General features: G+C 45.9%; 1 protein-coding gene across 6 annotated transcripts in view; it reads right to left on the bottom strand.

The window, feature by feature from the left end:
* DCAF6 (DDB1 and CUL4 associated factor 6) overlaps positions 1 to 25,866 on the bottom strand; it is a 540,954-nt gene that overhangs the window by 418,097 nt on the left and 96,991 nt on the right. For all 6 annotated transcript variants that reach the window (XM_030203854.1, XM_030203855.1, XM_030203856.1 and 3 more), the window contains exon 3: positions 9,783 to 9,875. In XM_030203854.1, coding sequence (XP_030059714.1) covers positions 9,783 to 9,875 — 93 coding nt within the window. The remainder of the gene's footprint in view (positions 1 to 9,782; positions 9,876 to 25,866) is intronic.

Here is a 25,866-nt window from a genome sequence, read left to right as displayed (position 1 = left end):
GTATCCCACATTTTCCCACCTATTTGCGGGTTCATTGTGGCTTACAATACATTGTATTGATGGAAGTACAATCTGTTACAACATAATTATGGTTACATTATGAGGTGTTAAATTAAAACAAGTCCCTGTATTGTTAAAGAGAATAAAACAATGGCAAAGGACAACAAAACAATAGAAGAACACCGATATTTTCTGTTTTTTACCTGTAGAATAGGTTTAAGCATGTAAGATTGCGGGGGATAGAAGTACGGAAGAGGATGTATTGATGCATTGCTAACAGTGTGTGTGGACTTCATGTGTTTTGATCCTTTCGATATATTTTTTCAAAAAGATGGGTCTTTAGTAGTTTGCGGAATTTGGTTAATTCGTGGATCATTTTCAGATTTCGTGGTAGTTTGTTCCAGAATTGTGTACTCATATAAGAAAAGGTTGACGCGTGCAGCACTTTGTATTTTATGCTTTTGCAGTTAGGGAAGTGGAGGTTTAGGAAGGTTCGGGATGATCTTTTAGCGTTTCTGGGTGGTAGGTCTATTAGGTCAGACATGTAGGCTGGGGCTTCACCATGAATAATTTTGTGGACTAGTGTGCATACTTTAAAAGTGATGCGTTCCTTGAGTGGGAGCCAGTGTAGCTTCTCTCGTAAGGGTTTCGCACTTTCGTATTTTGGTTTCCCGAAGATGAGTCTGGCTGCTGTGTTCTGGGCTGTTTGGAGCTTCTTCAGTAATTGTTCCTTACAACCTGTGTATAGTGAGTTGCAGTAGTCCAGGTGGCTGAGCACAAGTGATTGCACTAGGCTTCGGAAGACGGATCTTGGGAAGAATGGTTTTATTCGTTTCAGTTTCCACATGCAGTAGAACATCTTTTTGGTTGTGTTATTTGCGTGGGTTTCAAGTGTTAGGTGGCGGTCAATAGTAACTCCAAGGATCTTTAAAGTTTCTGAGATTGGAAGATTTAGTTTTGGTGTGTTTATAGCGGTGAATTTATTCGTGTTGTATTGTGCCTGTATCTATAAAATGAGGGTGGGCCTGACCCGACCGGAAAGAACATTTAGACATGTCTTCAGGAAGACACTGAGTCTTTGAATCACTCAGAGCTGAGTAAGTCACCCAGATCTTTCACCAACTTCGCCAAATCCTCACCAACAGCTTGCCCTTGAAGAGAGCTTAACTAGCCGCTGTTTGAAGCTGCATCTGCTACCCAGTGGCGCAACCACAGCAAACATCAGGCTGTGACCACCAAAAACACCTGCTTAGTTGATGCCCAAATCAAGTCATACAAGGAATCTGCCAAATATGCTAGCCCTGTCTCCACATCTGGCTATTCAGGAGGTTGACTGTTGGACTTCTATAAGGAATCTGAAATCTGTTGCACCCAGCTAAGGCACACCCTAGCAGCATACAAGCTGCAGATAGCTGTCTGCAGAGAGAGAGAGAGAGAGAGACAGACAGACAGAACTAGCAGCATACAAGCTGCAGATAGCTGTCTGCAGAGAGAGAGAGAGACAGACAGACAGACAGAACTTCTGAACTGTCAGATGAAGGCTGAACTGAATCCACCAGATGAGGCTGAGTTTGGCTTGGAGGGTCCAAGAGAGATGGAAACCAACAGCTGAGAAGAACCCATGAAGTGGTGCGATGTGGAATCTGTCCCATGGAAGAATGTCAAAGATAGAGGCCATTGCACCCAGAACTTGAACATATTCCCAGACCCCAAGATCTGGTAGGGAGAATAGAACCTGACTTGGGTGTGAATCTTTGGCTGATGAGCAACAGGAAGAAATGTCTTCTCTAAGGCAATGTCGAATATCACTCCCAGATATGCCAAGATTTGTGTTGGAAACCACTGACTCTTGGTGAAATTGAATACCAGTCCTAAGGCCTGAAGAGTAGCAGCTGTCTTGGATGAAACTTGCAGACTCTCTTGATAGGAAGAGTCACAAATCAGCCAATCGCTAAGTATGGATGAACCTGCAATCCATTCCACTTTAGGAGTTACGGACCAAGAAAGGGATCTCGGTGTCGTCGTCGATAATACACTGAAACCTTCTGCTCAGTGTGCTGCTGCAGCTAGGAAAGCAAATAGAATGTTGGGTATTATTAGGAAAGGTATGGAAAACAGGTGTGAGGATGTCATAATGCCGTTATATCGCTCCATGGTGCGACTGCAACTTGAGTATTGTGTTCAATTCTGGTCGCCGCATCTCAAGAAAGTTATAGTAGAATTGGAAAAGGTGCAGCGAAGGGCGACTAAAATGATAGCGGGGTTTGGACGACTTCCCTATGAAGAAAGACTAAGGAGGCTAGGGCTTTTCAGCTTGGAGAAGAGACGGCTGAGGGGAGACATGATAGCGGTATATAAAGTAATGAGTGGAGTGGAACAGGTGGATGTGAATTCTCTGTTCACGCTTTCCAAAAATACTAGGACTAGGGGGCATGCGATGAAACTACAGTTTAGTAAATTTAATACAAATCGGAGAAAATGTTTCTTCACCCAATGCATAATTAAACTCTGGAATTCGTTGCCGGAGAATGTGGTGAAGGCGGTTAGCTTTACAGAGTTTAAAAATGGGTTAGACAGTTTCCTAAAGGACAAGTCCATAAACCACTACTAAATGGACTTGGGAAAAATCCACAATTCCAGGAATAACATGTATAGAATGTTTGTATGTTTGGGAAGCTTGCCTGGTGCCCTTGGCCTGGATTGGCCGCTGTCGTGGACAGGATGCTGGGCTCGATGGACCCTTGGTCTTTTCCCAGTGTGGCATTACTTATGTACATATGTATGAATGAAGGTTGCCACTACTACCATGACCTTGAAAAAATGTCCTTGGTGATGTGGAAAGTCTGAATGACATGGTCATAAATGATAATGTTCTCCAAGGATTGCAAATCACAAAACTTCTCTGCAAAGGTGAAATGGGAATACGAAAGCATGCTTCCTTGAGATCCATGGAGTTAGAAAGAGAGAATGACATGGGGACAAAGTTTGTCTCCATCCCCACAGGTTCTGTCTCCGTCCCCACCCCGTCCCTGCAGGTTCTGTCTCCGTCCCGATCTGCAGAAGCCTCAAACAATTATGATTTTATATTTAAATCTTTTTATTAAAGTATAAAAAGGAACAATATGCTGTGCAACTGTTGTGTAAAAATTACAAATAGAAAACAATAATAACAGTGAGCAGCTATAATAACCCTCCTCACCACCACCCTCTACCCTTCAAACCCCAACAATAGCTGATTTCTACTACCCCAAGGAATCCTAATCCACCCTGTTAAAATGTCCAGGGGTACAAAATATAACCCATTCTGTATGCCCTAGAGGGAAGAAATATGCCCTATGTAACAAAGTTATGATTTTTTAATCTGTGGATGAATAAGAAGTCATCAACCATCTCAGGATTCAGTCTAGCTCTCCTATCTTCCACAGTCCTTCCTGCAATAGAAGATGTGTTCTTAGAAGATGTGCTGGTAGCAGGATTTACAGGATTCCCCATGCAAATTTTGCTAATTGTGGCCAGCAAGTTTGCTTGTTTTTCCAAAAAAATCTAAATATTGTAGTCTGCATCACTTAAAACATAAATAACAGTCCAGTTCATCAACAGGCTTCAAAGAAGAAAACGACACAGGGACAGTTTGTCCCCGTCCTCCAGGGCTCTGTCCCCATCCCCGCGGGCTCTGTCCTCATCTCATCCCCATGGGATCTGTCCCCACCCCGTCCTCGCATGCTCTGTCCCCGTCCCCATCCCCGCAGCTACTGTGGGTCCCCGTCCCCGTGTCATTCTCTAGTTAGAAACACTCCCTGCTGGACCGAAACTATTACAGACTACAATGTTTCCATTGTGAAATGTTGAACCTTTAACACTCTTTGACTTTTGACATTGTAAAGAAAACAAAAGTAAAACCACAACTGACCCAAAGGTGAAAGAAAATGTAAAGATATATTCACCCTGGGATAGCCAGCTGTTGGAAGTCCTGCCTGTCCAGATGGAAGCACACTCACCTCCTCTTCATCACTAAGTCCTTTACACTGATGGAAACCAGTATCTCTCCTGCGGCCAAGACTGTGGGCTTTAAAGAATTATGCCCCATTTTTTTTCAGTGAGAAAGGAGAATGGAGGGAGGAAGGGCTGGAGAGGGAAGAAGGGTGGGGGAGGGACCTGGGGTGACCAGCAGGCTTATTTTCGAAAGAGAAGGGCGCCCATCTTCCGACACAAATCGGGAGATGGGCATCCTTCTCCCAGGGTCGCCCAAATCGGCATAATCGAAAGCCGAATTTAGGCGCCCTCAACTGCTTTTCGTCGCGGGGACGACCAAAGTTCACGGCATAGCAAATGCGGGACTGGGGCAAGCTTAAGAAATGGGCGTCCTTGGCCGATAATGGTAAAAAGAAGGACGTCCCTGACGAACACTTGGCTAACTTTACTTGGTCTTTTTTTTTTTGTTACGACCAAGCCTCAAACATGTTCCCGAACTGACCAGATGACCACCGGAGGGAATCGGGGATGACCTCCCTCTACTCTCCCAGTGGTCACCAACCCCCTCCCACCCTTAAAAAAAAAAAACTTAAAATTTTTTTTAGCCAGCCTCAAATGTCATATGCAGGTCCCTGGAGCAGTTTTAATTGGGTGCAGTGCACTTCAGGCAGGCGGACCCAGGCCCATCCCCCCCCTACCTGTTACACTTGTGGTGGTAAATGTGAGCCCTTCAAAACCCACCACAAACCCATTGTACCAACATGTAGGTGCCCCCCTTCACCCCCTTAGGGCTATGGTAGTGGTGTACAGTTGTGGGGGGTGGGGTTTTGGGGGGTTTGGGGGGCTTAGCACACAAGGTAAGGGAGCTATGCAATTTCTGGGAGCAATTTCTGAAGTCCACTGCAGTGCCCCCTAGGGTGCCCGGTTGGTGTCCTGGCAGGTGGGTTCCTCCCACGACGAAATGGCTTGGATTTGGTCGTTTCTGAGATGGACGTCCTCGGTTTCCATTATCGCCGAAAACCGGGGATGACCACCTCTAAGGACGATCATCTCTAAGGTCGACCTAAATGTTGAGATTTGGGTGTCCCCGACCGTATTATCGAAATGAAAGATGGACGCCCATCTTGTTTCGATAATAAAGGTTTCCCCGCCCCTTCACGGAGCCATCCTGCAAGGACGGCGCCCCATTCGATTATGCCCCTCCAGGTGTACCCTGGCACCACTCAGCCACGAACCACAAAGCTCTACTGAATTGAGAGACCCAGAACAAGAGGCACCATCGGATGAGACCAGGAGCTTGTGCATACCTGCTGGAGATGGAGAATACTAACTGACCAAGGAGCATTCCACCCTATAAGATACTGCAGTTCAGCACTCTCTGCTCCACCTGCTGGTAGATGGTCACAACCCACAAGTATCTGGATTCATCTGCTACTGATGCTAAGGAATCAAATTTCAAAGGGTCAGAGCAACAACATTGAAACATTATGTTCTAGATCAACGTTTCCCAAGTTGGTCCTGGAGTACCCCCTTGCCAGTCAGGTTATCAGGATATCCATAATGAATATACATGAAAGAGATTTGTATATAATGGAGGCAGTATATGTAAATACAACTCATGTATATTCATTATAAATATCCTGAAAACCTGACTGGCAAGGGGGTACTCCAGGACCGACTTGGGAAACACTGTTCTAGATGCGCAAGAGTGAACTTTGAGATGACTAGAGACAACCATAAGATTTTACAATGGGTACAAGTAGGGGAACATGGAATGAGAGACCTATAAAGAAATAAGGGTAGCCCAGAATGATACATTTGGTGAACAAGGTGTTGAAGTTTTGAAAATTAGTAGCACTCTGGACCCTACTCTTCTGATACTAACAGGAGGGTGATGCTATTGAACCTCTTTACTTCATGAATCAATTTAACAGTTGTATTTTATATCAATTGAAGCTGTCTCACTTGATATTAAGGAGTACCACGCAGTAGAGAACTGCAGTAATCCAAATGGGTCTTTACTAAAGAATGAATCGACAAACAAGGTGAGATAACACTGCAAAAAGGATCAAGGTAAATGGATTTGTTGGAGGACAAATAATGGCTTCTCGACAATGAATGAAATATGGTCCGTGAAAGTAAATGAATTATCAAGTATTACTCCAAGAATTTTAACTGTTCAATGTAAAGGAATAGAAGTACCTCATATAACTGGAAGATACTGAAAAGGAATATAAATGAAAGTGAGAAAACCAAGGCATCAATTTTTGAAGTGTTTAACTTCTATCTATTATTAGCAAGTCATTGGCAACAGCATCCAATTAATCATCCACACAAATGAAAAATGTGTGAAAAGTACTTAGCCCTATGGTACTCCAAATGTGAGGATGAAAAAAATCTGAGAAGGCACCAGATCAAAAAAAACCTGAAAAGTCCTAAATAAGATAAAAACCAGACTAATACAGTCCCTGAAATTCCTAAGTCACTTAAACATGCAAGCAATGATTCACCAGATCGAATGCTGCTGTTAGGTCTAAGAAGCAGTGGCGTAGCCAGAAGGCAATTTTTGGGTGGGCCAACAGGTTGGATGGGTGGGCACTAGGGTTGCCAACTTTCTGAAAGAGAAAAACCCACCACCTGATGCACCCGTGCTCTGCCTCACCCCATGCTCCACCCCTACTTCGCTCCCAATAACTTCAATGAGGGTAGCAGTGCAGGCCACCCTGAAGCTAGAGGGAAGTCCAAAAGACTGCACGCTTCAGTCCCCATTGAGCCATGGTCCCCCAACACATTTATGCTTCTCCTGTATCAGGGTTTGTCAATTCTTTTGTGGCCACAACCCCATAATAGTGGCCAAATAAAATTATGTGACCCCCCCCCCCCCCCGAAGGTGCAGAACAATGTACCATAGAGAGCCCACTCAAGTTGTGACCCCACAGTTTTGGAAGCTCTGTCTTATATGGTATTGAAGCCAAATACATTCTGCATCCACAGAACCCCCTGGCCCTTCCCCAACAGTGGATGCAGAGCAGGGCTAGGACACTTCCCCATAAAACTCACCAAATCTCTTGTGTAATCTCAATAACAGATGTGTAAAGTAATTCAAGCTACTCAGAACCTAGATCAAATCTATCATTTCAGCACTAGCTCCCAAAACAAGGATTCTACCTATGATATTTTAGGGGCCTAAATATTACAGTAATGCCCTAAAATATCAACATCTATTAGGAAAACTGAACAAGCCAAATTACTACAGAATGCTACATAGAAAATTCATACTAAAAGAATACCTTGGTCACACACACAGAACACAAATGCCAAATACAGAATAGGTGACCACAAATATAAACATCAATTAAACCGAAATCCCAAGAAGCCAGCCTTTTCATGTAGTACAATACCAGAGAAATAGAAAGAGATGCATTTCCTCCTATACTGTGCAAAAAAAGAAAGATGACACATGCCAGGGATGGTGTTAGAGGAGTGCAGCTAGGGCAACTGCCCTTGGCCTCCTGGCCAGAGACAGCCCCAAGCCTGCCAGAACTTGAAGAAGGTGCAGCCTGATAATGTGCTTTTGGGTCCCTCCTAGATTTCTGCCCTGGGCCCCAGCCATATCTAACACCACATTTGGCAGAATGTACATTTCAAGTCTGATGTATTCTAATCACAAAATAGAAAATAAAAATATTTTTCTACCTTTTGTTGTTTGGTCTTTTTTTTTTTCTCCAAATAATGTTCATCCCAGGCTCTGATTTCTGCTAACCACTGCCTTCTCTTAACTCTCTCACTAGGGTCTTCTGTTCATTTGACATTTCTTCTCTCTTCATGCTCACCATCCATCTTTGTGCCACTATCTTTCCCCATCCAGCTTCTCTCCCCTCCCTCTTTCCCGCCCGCAGTTGGCTTGCCTGCCCTCCCTCCTTTTCTCACTTGTTCTGTTTGTTTAGTATTTGACTCCCTGTTCTTTCATCCCTTGGCTTCAGTACCTCTTTCCTTTCCCTTCTCCCAGGTTCAGCACCTCTCTTCCTTCCAGCCAGTCAACCGCTGCCGCCTCCCATGAGTACAACATCTCTCTCTCTTCCCCCCTCCCCCCAAAGGGTCCAACACCTTTCTCCCTTCCCTCCAGACCCCCCCCCCCCACAAGTCCAGTACCCCTCTCCCTTCTCTCCAGCCTACCCCCATGGGTCCAGCACTTCTCTCCCTTCCCTCCAGCCCCTTTCCCTCCAGCCCCTCCCCCACAGCTCGAGCTCCTCTCTCCTTACAGCCCCCTCCATATGTCCAGCACCCATGCAGCCACTCACTCTCCCTACAGCCACTCTCAAAGGGCAACACTTGTCTCCCTTCCCTCCAGATCCCCCTCCACATGTCCAGTACCCCTCTCCCTTCTCTCCATCCTGAGCCTACCCCATGGATCCAGCACTTGTCTCCCTTCCCTCCGCTCCCCCCCCCCCCCCCCCCCGGAAGGTCATCTCTGTCTTTTTCCTCCCTTCTATTGCTCCTTTCCCTGTGCCTCACCTCGTTCCGCGAGTCAGTTTTTTTTTCTCCCTGCTTTTGCCGCGGTGCTTGCTTCTAACTGGCGTGCGTGCGCAGCAATTCACAGACACGGGCCGGCTCCGAGGTTCCCTCTGCCGCGTGCATCGTGCCCTAACAGGAAGTTGCATCGGAGAGGGCGGGATGCGGAAGAGCGAACCCTGAAGCCGGCCTGTGTGTGTGAATCGCTGCGCACGCACGCCAGTTAGAAGTACCGCGGCAAAAGCAGGGAGAAAAAAAAACTGGTGCTGGACTCGCGGAATGAGGTGGGAGCACAGGGAAAGGAGCAACAAGGGAGGAAAAACACAGCGATGACCTTCCGGGCGGGCGGGGCTCTTAATTTGGAAGCACCGCTACAGAATTAAAAACAAAACAAAACGAAGGACTCGCCGAGTGGGAGCGAAGGGAAGGGAGCGAGCCAGCTAGGGAATGGATGCAAATTGGGGACAGCGCCGTTCCTGGGTGGGCCTTGGGCAAAAGTGGGTGGGCCTGGGCCCACCCAGGCCCACCCATGGCTACGCCCCTGCTAAGAAGGAAACAAATAATACTTTTATAGTAACATAGTAAATGACGCCACATAGAAACCTGAACAGTTCATACAGTCTGCCCAACAGTCATGCTCTTTATCAAGTCACGATTAAAACAAAAATGAATGTGATATAAAACACTTGATTATTAGTTTATCTTTAGCATTTCTGGAACATAGACTGTAGAAGTCCTTCTGCTGTGCAAGAGATCCTGAGGTGCTCACAATGCTGGCTGCATATCTAAATAAACAGGCACTTCAGAGTGACTCATCTGGAAACGCCTGGGGATCCTCACCATATGCAGTAAATGTTCTCAGTGTACTAGAGGGGCCTGTGCTCCTTCAGGCAGGGCCGGCCTTAAGCCAGGAGACAGGGGCAGCCACATAGCCATGTTCCTAGGGATTCCACCCCAGAATGACCCCCCTTGTCTCTGAAACGCCCACCCTAAACAGTGTTTCTCCATCAAGGGCTCAGCAGAGGCAGCGATTCGCATAGGCCATCTGCTGCCCTGAGCCCTCTATAGAGAAACACTGCTTTAATGTGTGTGTGAGGGGGGGAGGGAGGTTGGAAAGAAGGGGACATACTAGATGGTTGAGGCCCCTCCCCCAAGCTGCGCCACACAGGGCCTTGCAATTGGTAAGGCCAGGCCTACTTTCAGGCCCACTCATGGCTACACCCCTGTGTACAATACTTAGGCCAAAATTATCTGAATTTTAATCTGTTCATTACTCTGGATAACATAACAGCACATACCTTTCTGTTGTAAGGATTACTGATTATCAGATTGGTGTCATCAGAGCCAGATAAAAGATACTCTCCTGTATCATTCCAACAAATTGAATTCACCTATTCACAATTAAAGAAAAAAACACATTAAAAAAAAAAAACAGGTACAACTGATCAAAACTGACAAGCTAATTGAACAAAACTCAATATGGAAGAGAAGTATGTTTATTGGTTGATGCTCATCATCATGATTTGTATAGTTCATACATGAATACCAACTTCTACAAAGCCAGGTAGGGCAAGCCACAACAAAATTTTCTAGAATCTAGGAGCCAGACTCAGAACAATTGATGATTTTTTTAAATTTATGTGCATTTATCAATAACCCAGTAATAATATGCTCAAGGTGATGTACAGCTACTTATTATACTAGCAGTTAAAACCTATCTTTTGAACAGATTGTGGCGAACAGTGGCAGTTGGAGCAGACCACAGCAATCTAAACGGAATAAGGGAAGGAAGGGAAAGGGTTTTGGTAATGGAAAAGGAAAAGGCCAGATTTTGGTGCCAGCCACCCACTCCCAGCAGCCGTAGCCTCTCTGGTGATGGAGAGATGCTTTAGGCTGTGGTTGCTGGAGGTGAGTGGGGCTGCCCTCACCAGCTGCAGATTCAGCTTATCTCCATTGTCCACCCACCTTCAACAGTCGCAGTTTTAGCACTCCCCACTCCCAGCGGCCACAGCCTAAGCCCTATCTTAAATTTTTTTTCCCTAGAGTGTAATTTTTTTTTCTTTGTTGTATGTGTGTGGATGCCTAGATTCTTTCCTATCCACTACTGTAGTTCCTTTCTAGTTTTTTGTTTAATTTGTAAACCTTTTTGATCTGCATTTGCAATACCAGAGGTATATCAAGAATAAATAACCATAACTGTAACCCACCCAACCACTGCAGTGGCAACCTCTATGAATCTCTCCTTCACCCCCAAGCATAAACATCTGTGAATCCCTCTTTTCTGCTAACCGCCCCCCCCCCCCCCCACACACACACACGGGGCAAAAGAAAAAAGACTTCTGAAAATTGTAAATTGATCCTATCCTACCAACAGGGCAGCTGGAGAATTTCCTAATTAACAATGTGTAGGGCCCTTTCTGCTACTGCTCCTAATCTCATTAAGAAGTGCCCAGTTTTCTCTGTCACTCATTAACAATGGACACCCCCCTAGCTTTCTTTCTCTCTCCTTCCTCATCCTCTAGCAAGACTACCCCCCCCCCACACCGTGTATGTGTGTGTGTCCTCTCTCTAATTCCCCTCCCCCTCTCTTTCATTCAAACCCCTCCCCCAGGAACAAACTTCCCAATTAGTCTCTTAAACCTCATCCTCCACCCATTGACACCCCATAGCTCTTTTGCATTCCCCTTCTCTCAACACACAGAATCACTAGCTCGCTCTCTCTCTCAACCCCCCCTCCCCCAGCCCATACCACCATAAGTCATCTTAACTACTTCAACACATACACTACCACTGCTTACACAATCCCCAGCAGTCGCAGCACTGTAACTGGCTCACAATGCCCCCTCCCCCATCCTCCCCATAGCATGTTTGTAAATCTTCCCCAATAGCCCTCAGCAGTTCGTTCTCTCTTTGTCCCCCACCCCACCCTCCCTATCTCCTTCAGCCCAACACACATACATACCCACATCTCTCCCACCCCATCCAGGTACAGCAACACCTCATCCATAACACCTCCAACTCATCCTCCTTACCTCTCTGCAGCACTTCTGGTGCATTCGCTTTCCTCGGCATTCCACAGCATGCCTTCCATCTCAACTGTTTTTTAAGCAGAAACAGAAGATGAGGAGAGCATAGTTGTTTGTTGGGCCACATTGGTTCTGCCTGCTGAATTTGAACCGTAGGGCTCTACAATGTTCAAATTCAGCAATCAGAGCCACATGGTAGAGAAGCATGCGGCCCCACATGTAACCATTCTCCTCTTCTGCACCGGGAAGAAAGGAGATGGAGTGTAAGCCAGGGATTGCTGCAGGGAAGGGGGAGTGAATACATGGAGGGGATAGAGCTGGGTGCATGACTGCCAGAGGGAAGAATACGGGCAACAGAGCCATGCTGCATGCTTTACACGTACTTGATGCTGCTATCCATATGCTCAGCTGGACACTAAGAAACTAAGGCGCCAGGCCTGATTTTTTAGTCACCATAGTGCCGGTACCTGGAGTTTGTCAAGCCCTAATCTAGGGGGAAATTTAACAATTACATGCATGGGTAGAAATATTTTCTTTCTGTATGATCTTTTCAAAGCAATTACCCCAGGAAATCTGTGCACTAATCTACACCTGCTCTTTCAACACACAATTCTACTGAGTTAAATGTACCCATATGTTCAAACATAAGTGTATTTTAACATAGAATGTAGGACCATCCACATCACCTGCTCAGTTCTGCAATCAGTTCTTTTCTCTCATACATCCTCTTTTATTCCACGCTTTCTTGAATTCAGATACTCTGTCTCCATCATCTCCAGTGGGTGGCTGTTCCTTTCCGTAGAGGAATATTTGCTTAAACTATGCCCAAGTTTATGCCCTTTCACCCACATCCTATGATCCCTTGTTCCAGAGTCCCCTTTCTATTGAAAGAGACCTGCCCCCTGTGCATTTATACCTTAGAGTTCTTCAAATGTCTATCATATCTCCCCTTTTCTTGCCTTTCTTCCAAGATATGGATAGAGATGTAAATATAGATATTTAAGTGTCTCCATATTTTTTTTAAGAATACCACCAGTAATTTTAATACCTGCCCTCTGGATTCACTCCATCTGGATTATATCATTTTGAAGGTACATTCTCCAGAATTGTACACAATATTACAAAACAAGAACTTATTCTGAGTCAGTATCTTTATTCCTGTTGGCCATTCCCTGGGATGTGCAAATGTTACAAACTTTCAGTTTATTTTTGGCCTTTTTTTAGGATTTCTAAAACCTTGGTTGAGTCTTTTTCATACATTTGTTTTAATAAAATATTTTCTGCATGTGGTGAAATTTTACCAGATAATGTTGTTTTCTTGATTCCAGCTAGACCAGTCCAGACTAACAGTTATGGTGCCCTACCAGCAGATGGAAGTAGAGAAGCTGAACTCTTCCACTGACATCACTAGTAAGGAATGGTGCAGCCTGGAACTGGAACCATATTCTCTCTAATATTTGCCCAGGCTATCATTACAAACACTGGGTTTTCTGAAGTCTAGGATGGGCGGTTACTAGAGGCACTTCAATTTCTTTTAGGAAGCCTGAAATTAGCAACACAAGATAAAGACAACTAACAGACTGCTGCAGTGTTCAAAAATTTTTAAACTACTGCAATAAATAAGTGAAACAATACGTTGTTGTTATTATATCCTAATCATGCTTTTTCAATATTTAAGCTAAATAACTAGAGAAAGGGGGGATTAAGGATGAGACCAGACGGATTCATTTGTATTTGGGTTTCCTGTGCGAGAACAGACTGTTACTGTGGAGATGTTGAAGTCTCTGAAGCTTATAAAGTTCCAAGTTGGCCTTGGCCTACCTGACAGTAGCAGTTGCTATTCGCATGTAGGTGGTGGAGGCAAAGGAAATTGGGTGCCACTGCTTCCCTCTGAGTTTTCTCAACCAAGCTGTGACCCAGGCTTTTATACTTTCTAGACCAAGCTTGTCCAAACTTCTATCAGGGGCCAAATTTTACATTTTGTAAACATCTGGAAGGTCAAAATACAAGTGCACATGCGCACTCGCACTCTCTCAGTATCATACACTCAGGCATTCTCAGAGAACACCCAGAACAAAATTTGAATTACACATTATATATTTACTTTAAATTTTTATAACAAAAAACAATACAATTGAAAAATGCATAAACAGTCATAAAATTCAACATCAAGGAAATGTAACAGATAGTTTCCTGATCTCATGTAGCAGCCTATTCCATTCCTCCCCATTCTCTCTCTTAGCTAAGTAGAAGGGCCCCTTTAATATATTTATGATCTGCATAACACTGTTGTGATCCACCTTGTGTCCTCATTTGTACCATTAAAAAAATAAGGTAAAATTATGTATCATACCTGATAATTTTCTTTCCATTAATCATAGCTGATCAATCCATAGACTGGTGGGTTGTGTCCATCTACCAGCAGGTGGAGATAGAGAGCAATTCTTTTGCCTCCCTATATGTGGTCATGTGCTGCCGGAAACTCCTCAGTATGTCGATATCCAAGCTCCATCCGCAGGACTCAGCACTTAGAGAATTACACCCACGAAGGGACACTCTGCCCAGCTCACCACCGCCGAAACGGGGGAGGGGAATTAACCCAGCTCATCCCAAGACAAGTGGGGGAGGGGAATCCGTCCAGCTCATCCCCGCAGAGCGGGGGAGGGACACCACATCCGCCGATGCGGGGGGGATCTGGCTTATCCTGCAACCGCAACCGCGGGAGGAGCTGACTGACCCTAACACCGCCGAAGCGGGAGGGGTACAAAACTGCCCTACTGCCGCACGAAGCGAGAGGGAGCGCCGGCAGAATTTAAGTCTCAATCCAGCCCCGTAAAACGGAGGGGAGAGGAATGCAGCAGCTCACTGTAACACAAATTCGTCTCAACTCTTGAAGAATTCATTGAAAAACTTGAACACGAAGTCCTCCTGAACAGGAACTGAAGACTAAACTTGAACCTGAAATGCAACTAGAATATAAACAGTACAGATATCTGGGAGGGGCTATGGATTGATCAGCTATGATTAATGGAAAGAAAATTATCAGGTATGATACATAATTTTACCTTCCATATCATCATGCTGATCAATCCATAGACTGGTGGGATGTACCGAAGCAGTACTCACCCAGGGCGGGACATTGAAATCCCTGACCGCAACACTGAAGCTCCAAACCGGGCCTCCGCCCGAGCAGCCACAGTCAAGCGGTAATGCCTGGAGAAGGTATGGGCCGAAGCCCAAGTTGCCGCCTTGCAAATCTCTTCCAAGGAGACGGACCCGGCCTCTGCCATCGAGGCCGCCTGAGCTCTAGTGGAGTGAGCCTTCAGCTGGATAGGCGGCACCTTCCCCGCGGCCACATAAGCCGCTGCAATGGCTTCCTTGACCCATCTTGCCACTGTAGGCTTAGCAGCCTGCAGACCCTTACGAGGACCTGCAAACAGGACAAACAGATGATCCGATTTCTGGAAATCATTGGTCACTTCCAAGTATCTGATGATGACACGTCTCACATCCAGAAATTTGAGAGCAGAGTATTCCTCTGGGTAGTCCTCCCTACGAAAGGAAGGGAGACAGAGCTGCTGATTCACATGGAAGCGAGAAACAATCTTGGGCAGGAAGGAAGGCACTGTGCGAATAGTCGCTCCTGCCTCAGTGAACTGCAGAAAAGGCTCTCTACATGAGAGCGCCTGGAGCTCGGAAACTCTTCTGGCTGAAGTGATAGCCACCAAAAAGACTGCTTTCAACGTCAGGTCTTTCAGAGATGCCCTCGACAAGGGTTCAAAAGGCGGCTTCTGCAATGCTCTTAGCACCAGGTTGAGATTCCACGCAGGCACCACTGAGTGCAGAGGAGGGCGCAGGTGATTAACTCCCTTGAGAAAGCGCACCACATCTGGCTGCGAAGCCAGGGAAACACCCTTCAGGCGGCCCCTGAAGCAAGCCAGAGCCGCTACCTGGACTTTAAGGGAACTGAGCGACAGGCCCTTCTCCAGACCTTCTTGCAGGAACGCCAACACTGAAGAAATTGGAGCAGTGAAGGGAGAAAGTGAGCCTGCTTCACACCACGCTGCAAAGATACGCCAAACCCTGGCGTAGGCAGTAGAAGTAGAGCGCTTCCTCGCTCTCAGCATAGTGGCGATGACCTTGTCTGAGAAGCCCTTCTTTCTCAGACGCTGCCGCTCAATAGCCAGGCCGTAAGACCAAAGGGGGAGGGATCCTCCATCACCACGGGACCCTGATGTAACAGGCCTTGCTCCACTGGCAGCCGCAGAGGATCGTCGACTGAGAGCCTGATCAAGTCCGCATACCAGGGACGTCTGGGCCAGTCCGGACCCACCAGGATTATCCGGCCCGGATGCTTTGCCACCCGGTCTAGCACCCTGCCCAACATGGGCCAGGGCGGGAACACATAGAGAAGCTCTTGTGTCGGCCACTGTTGGAGAAGAGCATCTACTCCCAGGGATCGAGGGTCCCGTCCTCTGCTGAAAAAGCGCGGCACTTGGCAATTGGCCGATGACGCCATCAGATCTAGGCTCGGCTGGCCCCAGCGCTTCGTGATGTCCAAGAACGCCTGAGCAGATAGCTGCCACTCTCCGGGCTCCAAGGTATGGCGACTGAGAAAGTCCGCCTTGACATTCATGACTCCGGCAATGTGGGCCGCTGACAGCTGTTCCAGGTTCGCTTCCGCCCACTGGCATAGATTCATGGCCTCCTTGCGCACTGCTGGGTCCAAGGGAAGGCGCACAGCATAATCCTCCGACATCGGAGTCCAGCGCTGCAGCAGAGAGTGTTGTAGTGGTCTCATATGAGCCCTGGCCCAGGGCACTACTTCCATCGTAGCCGTCATAGAGCCCAACAGCTGCACATAGTCCCAAGCCCGAAGAGGAGAGGCTACTAGGAACTGGTCCACCTGAACCTGAAGCTTGACAATCCGATTGTCTGGCAGGAACACTCTGCCCACTTGGGTGTCGAATCGAACCCCCAGATACTCCAGGGACTGAGTCGGGCGCAGCTGGCTCTTCTCCCAGTTGATGATCCACCCCAGGGAGCTTAAAAGAGCAACCACCCGGTCCACAGCTTTGCCGCACTCTGCATAAGAGGGGGCTCGGATCAACCAGTCGTCCAGATAAGGATGGACTTGTACTCCTTCCTTTCGCAGGAAGGCCGCGATGACCACCATTACTTTGGAGAAGGTCCGCGGAGCAGTAGCCAACCCGAAAGGGAGGGCTCTGAACTGGAAGTGTCGGCCCAGGACTGCAAAACGCAGAAAGCGTTGCTGAGGAGGCCAGATGGGAATATGCAGGTACGCTTCCTTGATGTCCAAGGAAGCCAAGAACTCTCCTGCCTTCACTGTCGCTATAACAGAGCGGAGAGTCTCCATGCGAAAGTGCCGCACTTTCAAGGCCCGATTGACCCCTTTGAGGTCCAGGATAGGCCGGACAGAACCTCCTTTCTTTGGTACCACAAAGTAAACGGAGTAACGTCCCTTGCCAGTCTGATTTTCTGGCACCGGAACGACCGCACCCAGGCGGATCAGGTTGTCCAAGGTCTGCTGCACTGCCACAGCTTTGACCGGAGACTTGCAGGGAGAGAGTACAAACCCGTCTCTTAAGGGTCGGCAGAACTCTATCTTGTAGCCGTCTCTGATGACTTCCAGCACCCAAGCGTCTGAAGTTACTTTGGTCCACTCGCCCAGAAACGAGGACAGGCGTCCTCCAATTTCTCCAGACCTTCTAATCTTCTGTCTTGGGCGTCCTTTAGGGCCGTGCCACCTTCCACCGGCAACGCCGTCTTCTTAGTCACCGCAGTGATTAAAGAATCCACGGTAGGCCAAAGAAAGGCCTCACGTTCACTTTCAGGCAAAGGATAGAGGCGGGACATAGCCCTAGCCACTTTGAGGCTCGCTTCCGGGACATCCCATTGAGCCAAAATTAAGGTGTGCATGGCATCATGCACGTGGAAGGTTCTAAGCGGGCGCTTCGTCCCCAGCATAATGGCAGAGCCAACAGGGGCTGAGGGAGAGACGTCCTCTGGCGAGGAAATCTTCAAAATGCTCATGGCCTGCACTAACAGGTTGGGCAAATCCTCTGAGCGAAAGATCCGCGCTGCAGAGGGGTCATCCGCTCCATCCGAACGGGAAACCGTCTCCTCCAAGGAATCCTCAAAGGACCGTTGGGAGAACTCAGATACGCTGCCCTCATCTACATCAGAGGAAACAGCGTCCTCTAAGGCCTGAGAATCCACCCGAGGGCGTTTACTTCTGGGGGCCTCAACCCCGTTATCGAACAAGGGAGAAAGGGCAGCGTTTTGCATAAGGAAAGCCTGATGCAGCAGCAAAATAAACTCGGGGGAGAAACCCCCCAGACTGTGTATTTCAGCAGCCTGGGCCACAGCCCTAGACGCACCCTCAACCGGCGTTCGCAAGAGCGGGGGAGCCACATGCTGCGCATCCAAGATGGCGTCTGGCGCGACACTCCGCGAAGAAGCCGCGCGGGAAGAACGGCGCTTAACTTTAGCCGCTTTTTTGCCGTCGCCCAAATCAAGGGCGGCCATGGCATGAACGTCTCCCAGCTCAAGGGCAGCCCAAGAAGAAGCCGTCCGAGCAGAGTGGCCGGCCAAGATGGCGGAGGCGAGCAGCGGGGGATGGGCGTTTATGGCGGGAAAAACCGCCGCGCCGGAGGAAGACCCGGGACACTGACCGGCCTCCAAACTGACACCCAACAAGGGCGAATCAGACTTTAAAACCCCCGCATCCCCGCTAGAAGCGCACACGCGGTCCGGGGAGCGATTCTTCGCGACCTCGCCCTCTGCCGCCATAGGCCACTTGGAGATCACTCGGGGAACCCCCTGCCCGCTATAAAAAGGTAAAAATTACCTGCTTCTCGCTCCGAGCTGTAACGACCTGGTGTCCCAGTGAGTAGCTGCAATAAACGTTTAAGTAAACGTCGAAATAAACGCCCCTAAGGACGTCCAAAATTTTTTTTTTTTTTTTTTTTTAACGGAGCCAGCGGGAGGGGGGAGAAAAGGAGGGACCTGGCGCCACCAGGTTTGCACTTGCTCAAGAAGAGCCCTCAACCCCAGGCACTCAACAAAACCTAAAAATTAGGCTTGGAGGCCTAGCCAGAGCTGCTGCTGTGTGTGACCACCACCTGCTGAGATAGAGAACATACTGAGGAGTTTCCGGCAGCACATGACCACATATAGGGAGGCAAAAGGATTGCTCTCTATCTCCACCTGCTGGTAGATGGACACAACCCACCAGTCTATGGATTGATCAGCATGATGATATGGAATATGAGTAATAAAATTCTAATTTTGCAGAGACAGCAAAAATATGGATTCTTCAGAAAACAATATTAAACTTCCTGCAGGAGGAAAATATGGACAGGTTAGCATCTATACAAGAAACATGTACACCTGTAATGCTTTCTAGGAGGCACAAGGCTAGCAAATGGAATTTCAGCTCCCTCCCAAACACACACATTTTTTCAGTCTTCCAAAACATTTAGAAGCATCATTCTTTCCCTCCCTGTGCTACCTCACACCGTAAAAGGAAATATATATATATATTTTAATGAAATTAAGCTTTAAAAGAAAACCCACAACAACAACATTTGTAATTAACGCCAGAGATCTGGATTCTCATTTGGATTCTCCCAAATAAGATCTTATTGTTAAAGATCCATTTTTTAAAAATGTTTAAACAATTTTTATTGGAAACAGCAAACGCAAACAAAATATAACATGTACCGCCATTCATTACCATTTTAGATTAAGTCCCCTAACTCGTAGCCACTATCCCCCAGATACAACAATCAAGCTCTAAACAGTGATGCAATAGTACATGCAGCAAACTGCAAAGCAATTCAACAGAAAATTAAAATACCATTGAAATGTCAATTCCATTCAATAACCCACCTCCACCAATTCCTACTTATCCGTTTTCCACTAGGGAATCTGAAAGTCTGAGCTCTTAGAGATCCCACAAGAAAAGTACCCTTCTAAGCTCAACCAGCTCAACCCCCTCCCCCCACCTCTCTGAGCCTGCACTGCCAGTAGACCAAATTCCAAGAATACTTTTCAAGAAAAATTACAAATGATTCAACAAGAGGCTACTACCACTGGGGTTCAGAATGTTCAAGTGAGCATCCCTCACTGAGATATTTGGTTTTCTTCTTAAAAGAGCCCTTGGCATCTCTTGCCTCCCATATGCCAAGAAAATGCAGCTGATTCCTCCACTGCCAGAAATTCAGGGGATCTGCTATAGGCCAGTCTTGAACTATGCTTTTCCAGGCAACTAAGGACATTTTGCGAAGCAATAGTCTGTTCTCTAGATCTGCCTGCAAAAGTTCCTATTCGGTCTAAAACGAACTGCTCTACTGAGCCTACTATGGTATACTTGACAATGGCTGTCATGAAGCACACTATAGATGCCCAAAAGCACTCTATCTCCAGGCAGCCTCATAAGGCGTGCATGAAGGTGCCTTCTACCACCTGACACTTGGGAAAAGCTACAGATGGTAACCTACCCAATCTATACATCTTCAGAGTAGAAAAATAAGCTCTGTGGATCACCCTAAAATGACATTCTTGTAACCATGTGCCCAACATTAACTGGGGTATACTCTTAATGGAGGCAAGAATATTCCAGAGATCTAACTGGATCCCAAGATCGTTAACCCACTTTTGCCGTAACTCACCCATATCCTCCCTCCTGCTCGACCCCTGCAATGTGCAAAATAGATATGGAACTACTTTGCATTGCAATAGGATGAAAAAAACTCTCTTAGTTTGGCCCCCATTCTCAACCTCAAGAAATCTTCCATCAGTGAAGATACATAGGACTAGATTCTATATATGGCGCCTGAAAATTCCTTGTGGAAAACAAATACACCTAGGCGTATTCTCTAAACTATTCCTAAATTTTATAGGATAGGCTTACATTTCTACTACTACTACTATTTAGCATTTCTATAGCGCTACAAGGAATACGCAGCGCTGCACAAACATAGAAGAAAGACAGTCCCTGCTCAAAGAGCTTACAATCTAATAGACAAAAAATAAATAAAGTAAGCAAATCAAATCAATTAATGTGGACGGGGGGGGGGGGGGGGAGACGTATTCAAGATGGCGTCGGGGTAAGACGTGGGGTCTTACTTCAGAGGATTTTTCAATTTTGTACATTATATTTCTTAACATCATGCCTAAAAGGAAGGGGAAAACGAGGGGTGGTAGCTCCTTACCCTCTATGGACCCTTCCAGACGGCAACCTCCGATCACAGACTTCACAGTCCCTGTCACTTCATCGGGCGTCCTGCAGACTGAGGCGGAGAGGAGCCTCGATCAGGGGAGTGAACTATCACTCAGCCCACGGAGTCCTCGTTTGCCTCGAGTAGTGGGTAACGACGCGGAAGGAAGTCCCGCCCTGCAGTTGGAAGCTGTGGAATCGGGGAAGGAGCACTCCTTCGGCGTTGCGCCGCTACAGTCGGGAACTCCCCGCCAAGAACCGAGTCAAACATTCACTCCCAGGAGCAGTAGTAGCCCGGTTAACATCCAGGAAGAAGCCCGGCCCGTTCAGGAAATGGCGGACCAACGGTTGGAGCCTATGTTGCAACTACAACCCTTGGAGAAACCAACAAAGGTGACGTTGGAATCATTGTGGGGGGCGATGGAATCCCTGCATAAAATATGTCTTTCCTTTGTTTCTAGTTTGCAAACTAATACTTTAAAGACAGAGACTCTTCAGTCTGAATTAGTATCTCAAGCAAATAATTTGAAACAATGTGAACTTTCTATCTCACAATTGAAAGAACAAGAATGTAAGCTGCTTCAAAATGCAGACCTGATGCACAGGAAGATTGAGAACTTAGAGAATGGGTCTAGAAATCTAAATTTGAGGTTTTTGAACTTTCCCTTTGTTAAATTTACCCCTTTGAGAGATTTGTTCCATAAGCTCTTGAAGGATGTCTTTAAATATTCTGAGACAAATTTTCCTCCTATACAAAAACTTTACTTAATGCCTGTTCGAGATATTAAAGGAAAAGATAAAACTAAGGAGAATACTATTGTGGAAAACTTGGATGTGTCGGCTCTGCTAGAGCAGTCACAAGAAGAGGTAGAATTTAGATCTACCTTATTAGTATCCTTTGTCTTTCTTACAGACAAAGAAGCGATCTTGAGGCAATATTTAAGACAAATTTCTTCTGTTGTTTTTTTGGGAGAAAGAATTCAAATTTTCCCAGATGTGTCAAGGACTACACAAGAGCGCCGAAAAAAGTTTTTGATGATGAGGCAAGAGACTATACAACTGGGAGCCAAGTTTCAGCTTCGATTTCCCTGTAAATGTGTAGTGCATTATGAAAACAAGACATATCACTTTTTTGATGCTTTGCAATTGCGATACTTCTTAAATGCAAGGTTACCTAAACCACCATAGGACCCAATGGAAGGACTTTAATTATTAGTAGTGACAACTCCAACGCCTTTCTTGACTCTAATATATATATATTACCTGTAGAATATTCTTATCCTCTTGTAAGATTTATTTAAGTCTCCCCTCTAGTTGAGGACTATAATAATGATAGTTTTTTTTTTATGAGAAATTTCTCATATTATGTTTCCTTATTAAGTAAAATTGCTTATTGTTTCTTGACAAAGCTCTGCTTTGGTATGTAATTGTAAAATTTATAAATAAATAATTAAAAAAAAAAATGTGGACGGGAAGGAAGAGAGGAGGGTAGGTGGAGGCGAGTGGTTACAAGTGGTTACGAGTCAAAAGCAATGTTAAAGAGGTGGGCTTTCAGTCTAGATTTAAAGGTGGCCAAGGATGGGGCAAGACGTGGTATATAGAATATGCGTGGTATATAGAATATGCTGAGCAAATCTCCACACAGCCAAATTTAGTCGTGGCCATTTATGCCACATTTTACTTGGCATAAATCCCACCACCTAAATTAGGCGCACAGCGGGTGTATTCTACAACATAGATTTTAGAAACACCCATGCCCCGTCCATGGCCATGCCCCCTTTTCAATTATGTGGCTTAGAATTTACGCTCAACACGTTACAGAACACGCTTAGAAAATTCTGCGTGTAAATCTTAATGCCAATTAGTGATAATTGCACAACATCCAATTAACAGCACTGATTAGCTAGTAAACCAATTAAGTTACCCACATTGTTATAGATCACTCTTTGATTTCTGTTCAGAAATTAAGGCATGATATATAGAATCCAGCAGATAATGTTTAATATGGCAACAGGCAAATCTATTGCCCCATCTATCCCCTACAGGTGGCTGCAGATCTGCAAAGGAGAGAATACCACCATCATCCGCAAATATGTGAGCTATAAGGAAAATCTCCCGTGTATCCTAATCTAGAAAAGCTGCATTCTCCATTCCTGGGGCAAAAGCTAAATTCTCCCAAATAGGAAGCAGATCTGTAATAAACGGATCCCTGCCAAGGGAGCGGACCAACAACCTCCACACATCCCACATCGAACTAAGGAGAATACTATGCCAAAATTTATTTATTTATTTATTTTATTTTTGTTACATTTGTACCCCGCGCTTTCCCACTCATGGGGATCCGGGCAGACAGTAAGTGAAGTAGGGAAAGGTAACTATAAGGCGCAAAGAAATCCCATTCAAAATCAAGTGGAGTAAAACAACTCTTGAAAAACAGCCAGTCCCCAAGATGACGTAACAAACAAGATTGATTATACCTTTTGAAGTCTTGAATACCTAAGCCCCCCGAGTTTCAATTGCTGAATAAAAAATAAAAATGTATTTTGGATTTCCAGCCTGCCAAATAAAAACACATAAAAATGCAATATAAAGAATTCAAGCCTTTCTGTTTGAATTACAGAGGAAGTGTCTGTAAAAGATGGAGCCATCTATGGAATACAACCATCCGGATAAGATGAATTCTCCCAAGCAAAGAAACCAAAGATCTATCCAACTTTACAGGTCTCATCCAGCATCAAGGGCACATTATGAGAATAATGCAGGTACCTCCAGCATTAACTGAATCTCCGAGAATATAAAACATGTAACCACCCATTTTAGGGGAAAACCAGCGTCCCACAGAGTCTAAACCTGATCCGACAATGGTAATGCTTCTTCTGATTTATGAAGATTTAAACCTAACCCCGCATAATCTCCGTACTCAGGGAACAGTTCCAGCAAAACAAACAGTAAATTACGGGAGTCAGTGAGGTGGACCAAGATGTCATCCACAAAAGTTGCAGTCTTAAAACAGAGCATCGAACCTCTGAAAACTGAGAATCAGACACCAAGAGATAATTGATGCGGGACTGTGTGGCGTGAGCTCTCAACAAGTGCCTGTAATCCCTGTCTAAATTAGGAAGACCCTTTGAGGGGTTAATCACTTCTGATCTCAGATTATTTATTGTCGGGTTCTACACCATGTTTAAGTCTCCACCAACTATTAGTGGGCTAGAATATAAAGGTAAAAGTGTTTGAGTTAAAGTTTTGTAAAAATTCCTATCAAACCGATTTGGGGCATAAATTGTACCCAAGGTAATTACCTGACCTGCTAGTATAACCTGACAAAATAATGTCCTCCCAGAACCAAATGTAATAGTACAATCGGGGCATCTATCACTCCCTTGCAGATCAGAATAGCCACTCCTCCTTTTTTCCCCTGTACCGCAGCTGCCACACACTCCCCCATCCACTAGCACTTCAACTTAACATGCTCCTCAGTGTTAAGATGTGTCTCTTGAAGCAGGGCTATGTCTGCTCCCGATCTATGTAACTGTTATAATATTTTAGTGCATTTTACCGGGCAGTTGATGCCTCCCACATTCCAAGTGAAAACCCTCAGCTAAAGAACATCCAACAGTTACACCAATGACCGTAACACTACGTTTACAGACCAAGGGCAGAACTGTCACAGCCATCAGCCCCCACCCCTGCAGGAGGCGTTGTCCCAGAGTGAGCCATGAAGCCATCTCAGTGTTATCCCACCAGCAGTACAGTACAGTGCAATAATATAACCACCCTCCCATAACCCACCCCCCACCCTCCCCTGAGCAAACAACTCTTTGGTATGAATCATCATATTAAATGCCTGCCCTGTCCCCGAACCCCCCCCCCCCCCCCACCTATCCAAAAAGGGTAATTAACCTCATCACAGCCCCACAATTTGCCTTTAAACCAAACCCCTCTAATACAAAATCATAACTATACTACAGTGCCATAAGAAAATCCTTGATAATGACCCCCTGAATACCCAATACCATTCCACTACAAGGTGCAGTCCATCTAGCCCTAAGACCAGGCACAACATTCCATAGGAGACCAACAGCAAGAACCAGAAGGATGCAAGAATCATGCCCACCTCGCTCCCAGAGCGCAACACAGAGGTGTCTAAAGAGGATGTTAGGAAAGGTCTCCCTTATTAGCCCACAAGGCTAAAATGGCAACCACTGGGAAAGAAGCGGTAAGTCTGGGGTATGAAGAATGTATGCAACAGGTCTAATGGTAAAACTCTAAAACCCCATTGTCTAAAAACACCACCCTTGACTCATGGTCCCAATCCGGCCTGCTGACGATCCATGACGAAATACTGTATAGAACAGAGTCAAAACAGAGAGTGAATCTCCCAGGCACCAGGAGGAAAAACACAGAGCTGCCCCTAAAAAACACCCCATTCAAACAGGGGCAACAGTAAGAAAAAACTGAGTAACCAACTCCAAAGAGGTGGCAGTTATAGCCACATGGAAACATGAACAATAAGTCCTGTGTCCCAGGATGTGCAGGATCCCTTATATTCAACTGCTAGCACCTGGCCAAAAGGAGAGAGATAGCCAAGCACCAAACTCATGCGGGCAAGCTCCGGGAAAGGCTCAGGAGCCTGCTCCATTGGCCTTTCTCAACTCCATATTCAGACCATCCATGAACTGCTGCACTGCTTCCAGGGTTTCAAATAGATGATTTTGGCCATTATGCAATATGCTGAGGCGCACTAAATAAAGAATTCCAAACTGGATCTTAAGTTCAAACAGCCTGGAGCAAACTGGTGAAAAACTGTGTCTCTTAGATGCTGCATCAGCAGAATAGTCTTAGAAACAAAAAATGTGCATATTCTCATACGTAAGAAATGTATCATTCTGCAGGACCTGCATGATGGCCATCTTGTGGACATAATTTAATATTTTAAAAATGACCACTCTCTACCTTCCATTCGAGGGCATTTGTGATCCCAACCTGTGAGCTCTCTCAATTCGTAAAGGGCCCTATTGATCAAGTAAATTAAGGCCCCAAGGGAGCCATGCTTCCAAAAAGCCTAACAGTTCTCTGTCCTGCACAGACTCAAGGAGGCCTACCAGCCGG

The sequence above is a fragment of the Microcaecilia unicolor genome, chromosome 5 (genome assembly GCF_901765095.1).
Source record: "Microcaecilia unicolor chromosome 5, aMicUni1.1, whole genome shotgun sequence".
NCBI classification, from domain to species: Eukaryota; Metazoa; Chordata; class Amphibia; order Gymnophiona; family Siphonopidae; genus Microcaecilia; species Microcaecilia unicolor.
Note: the sequence above shows the minus strand (reverse complement) of the source record. Positions and strands in the feature narration are given on the sequence as shown.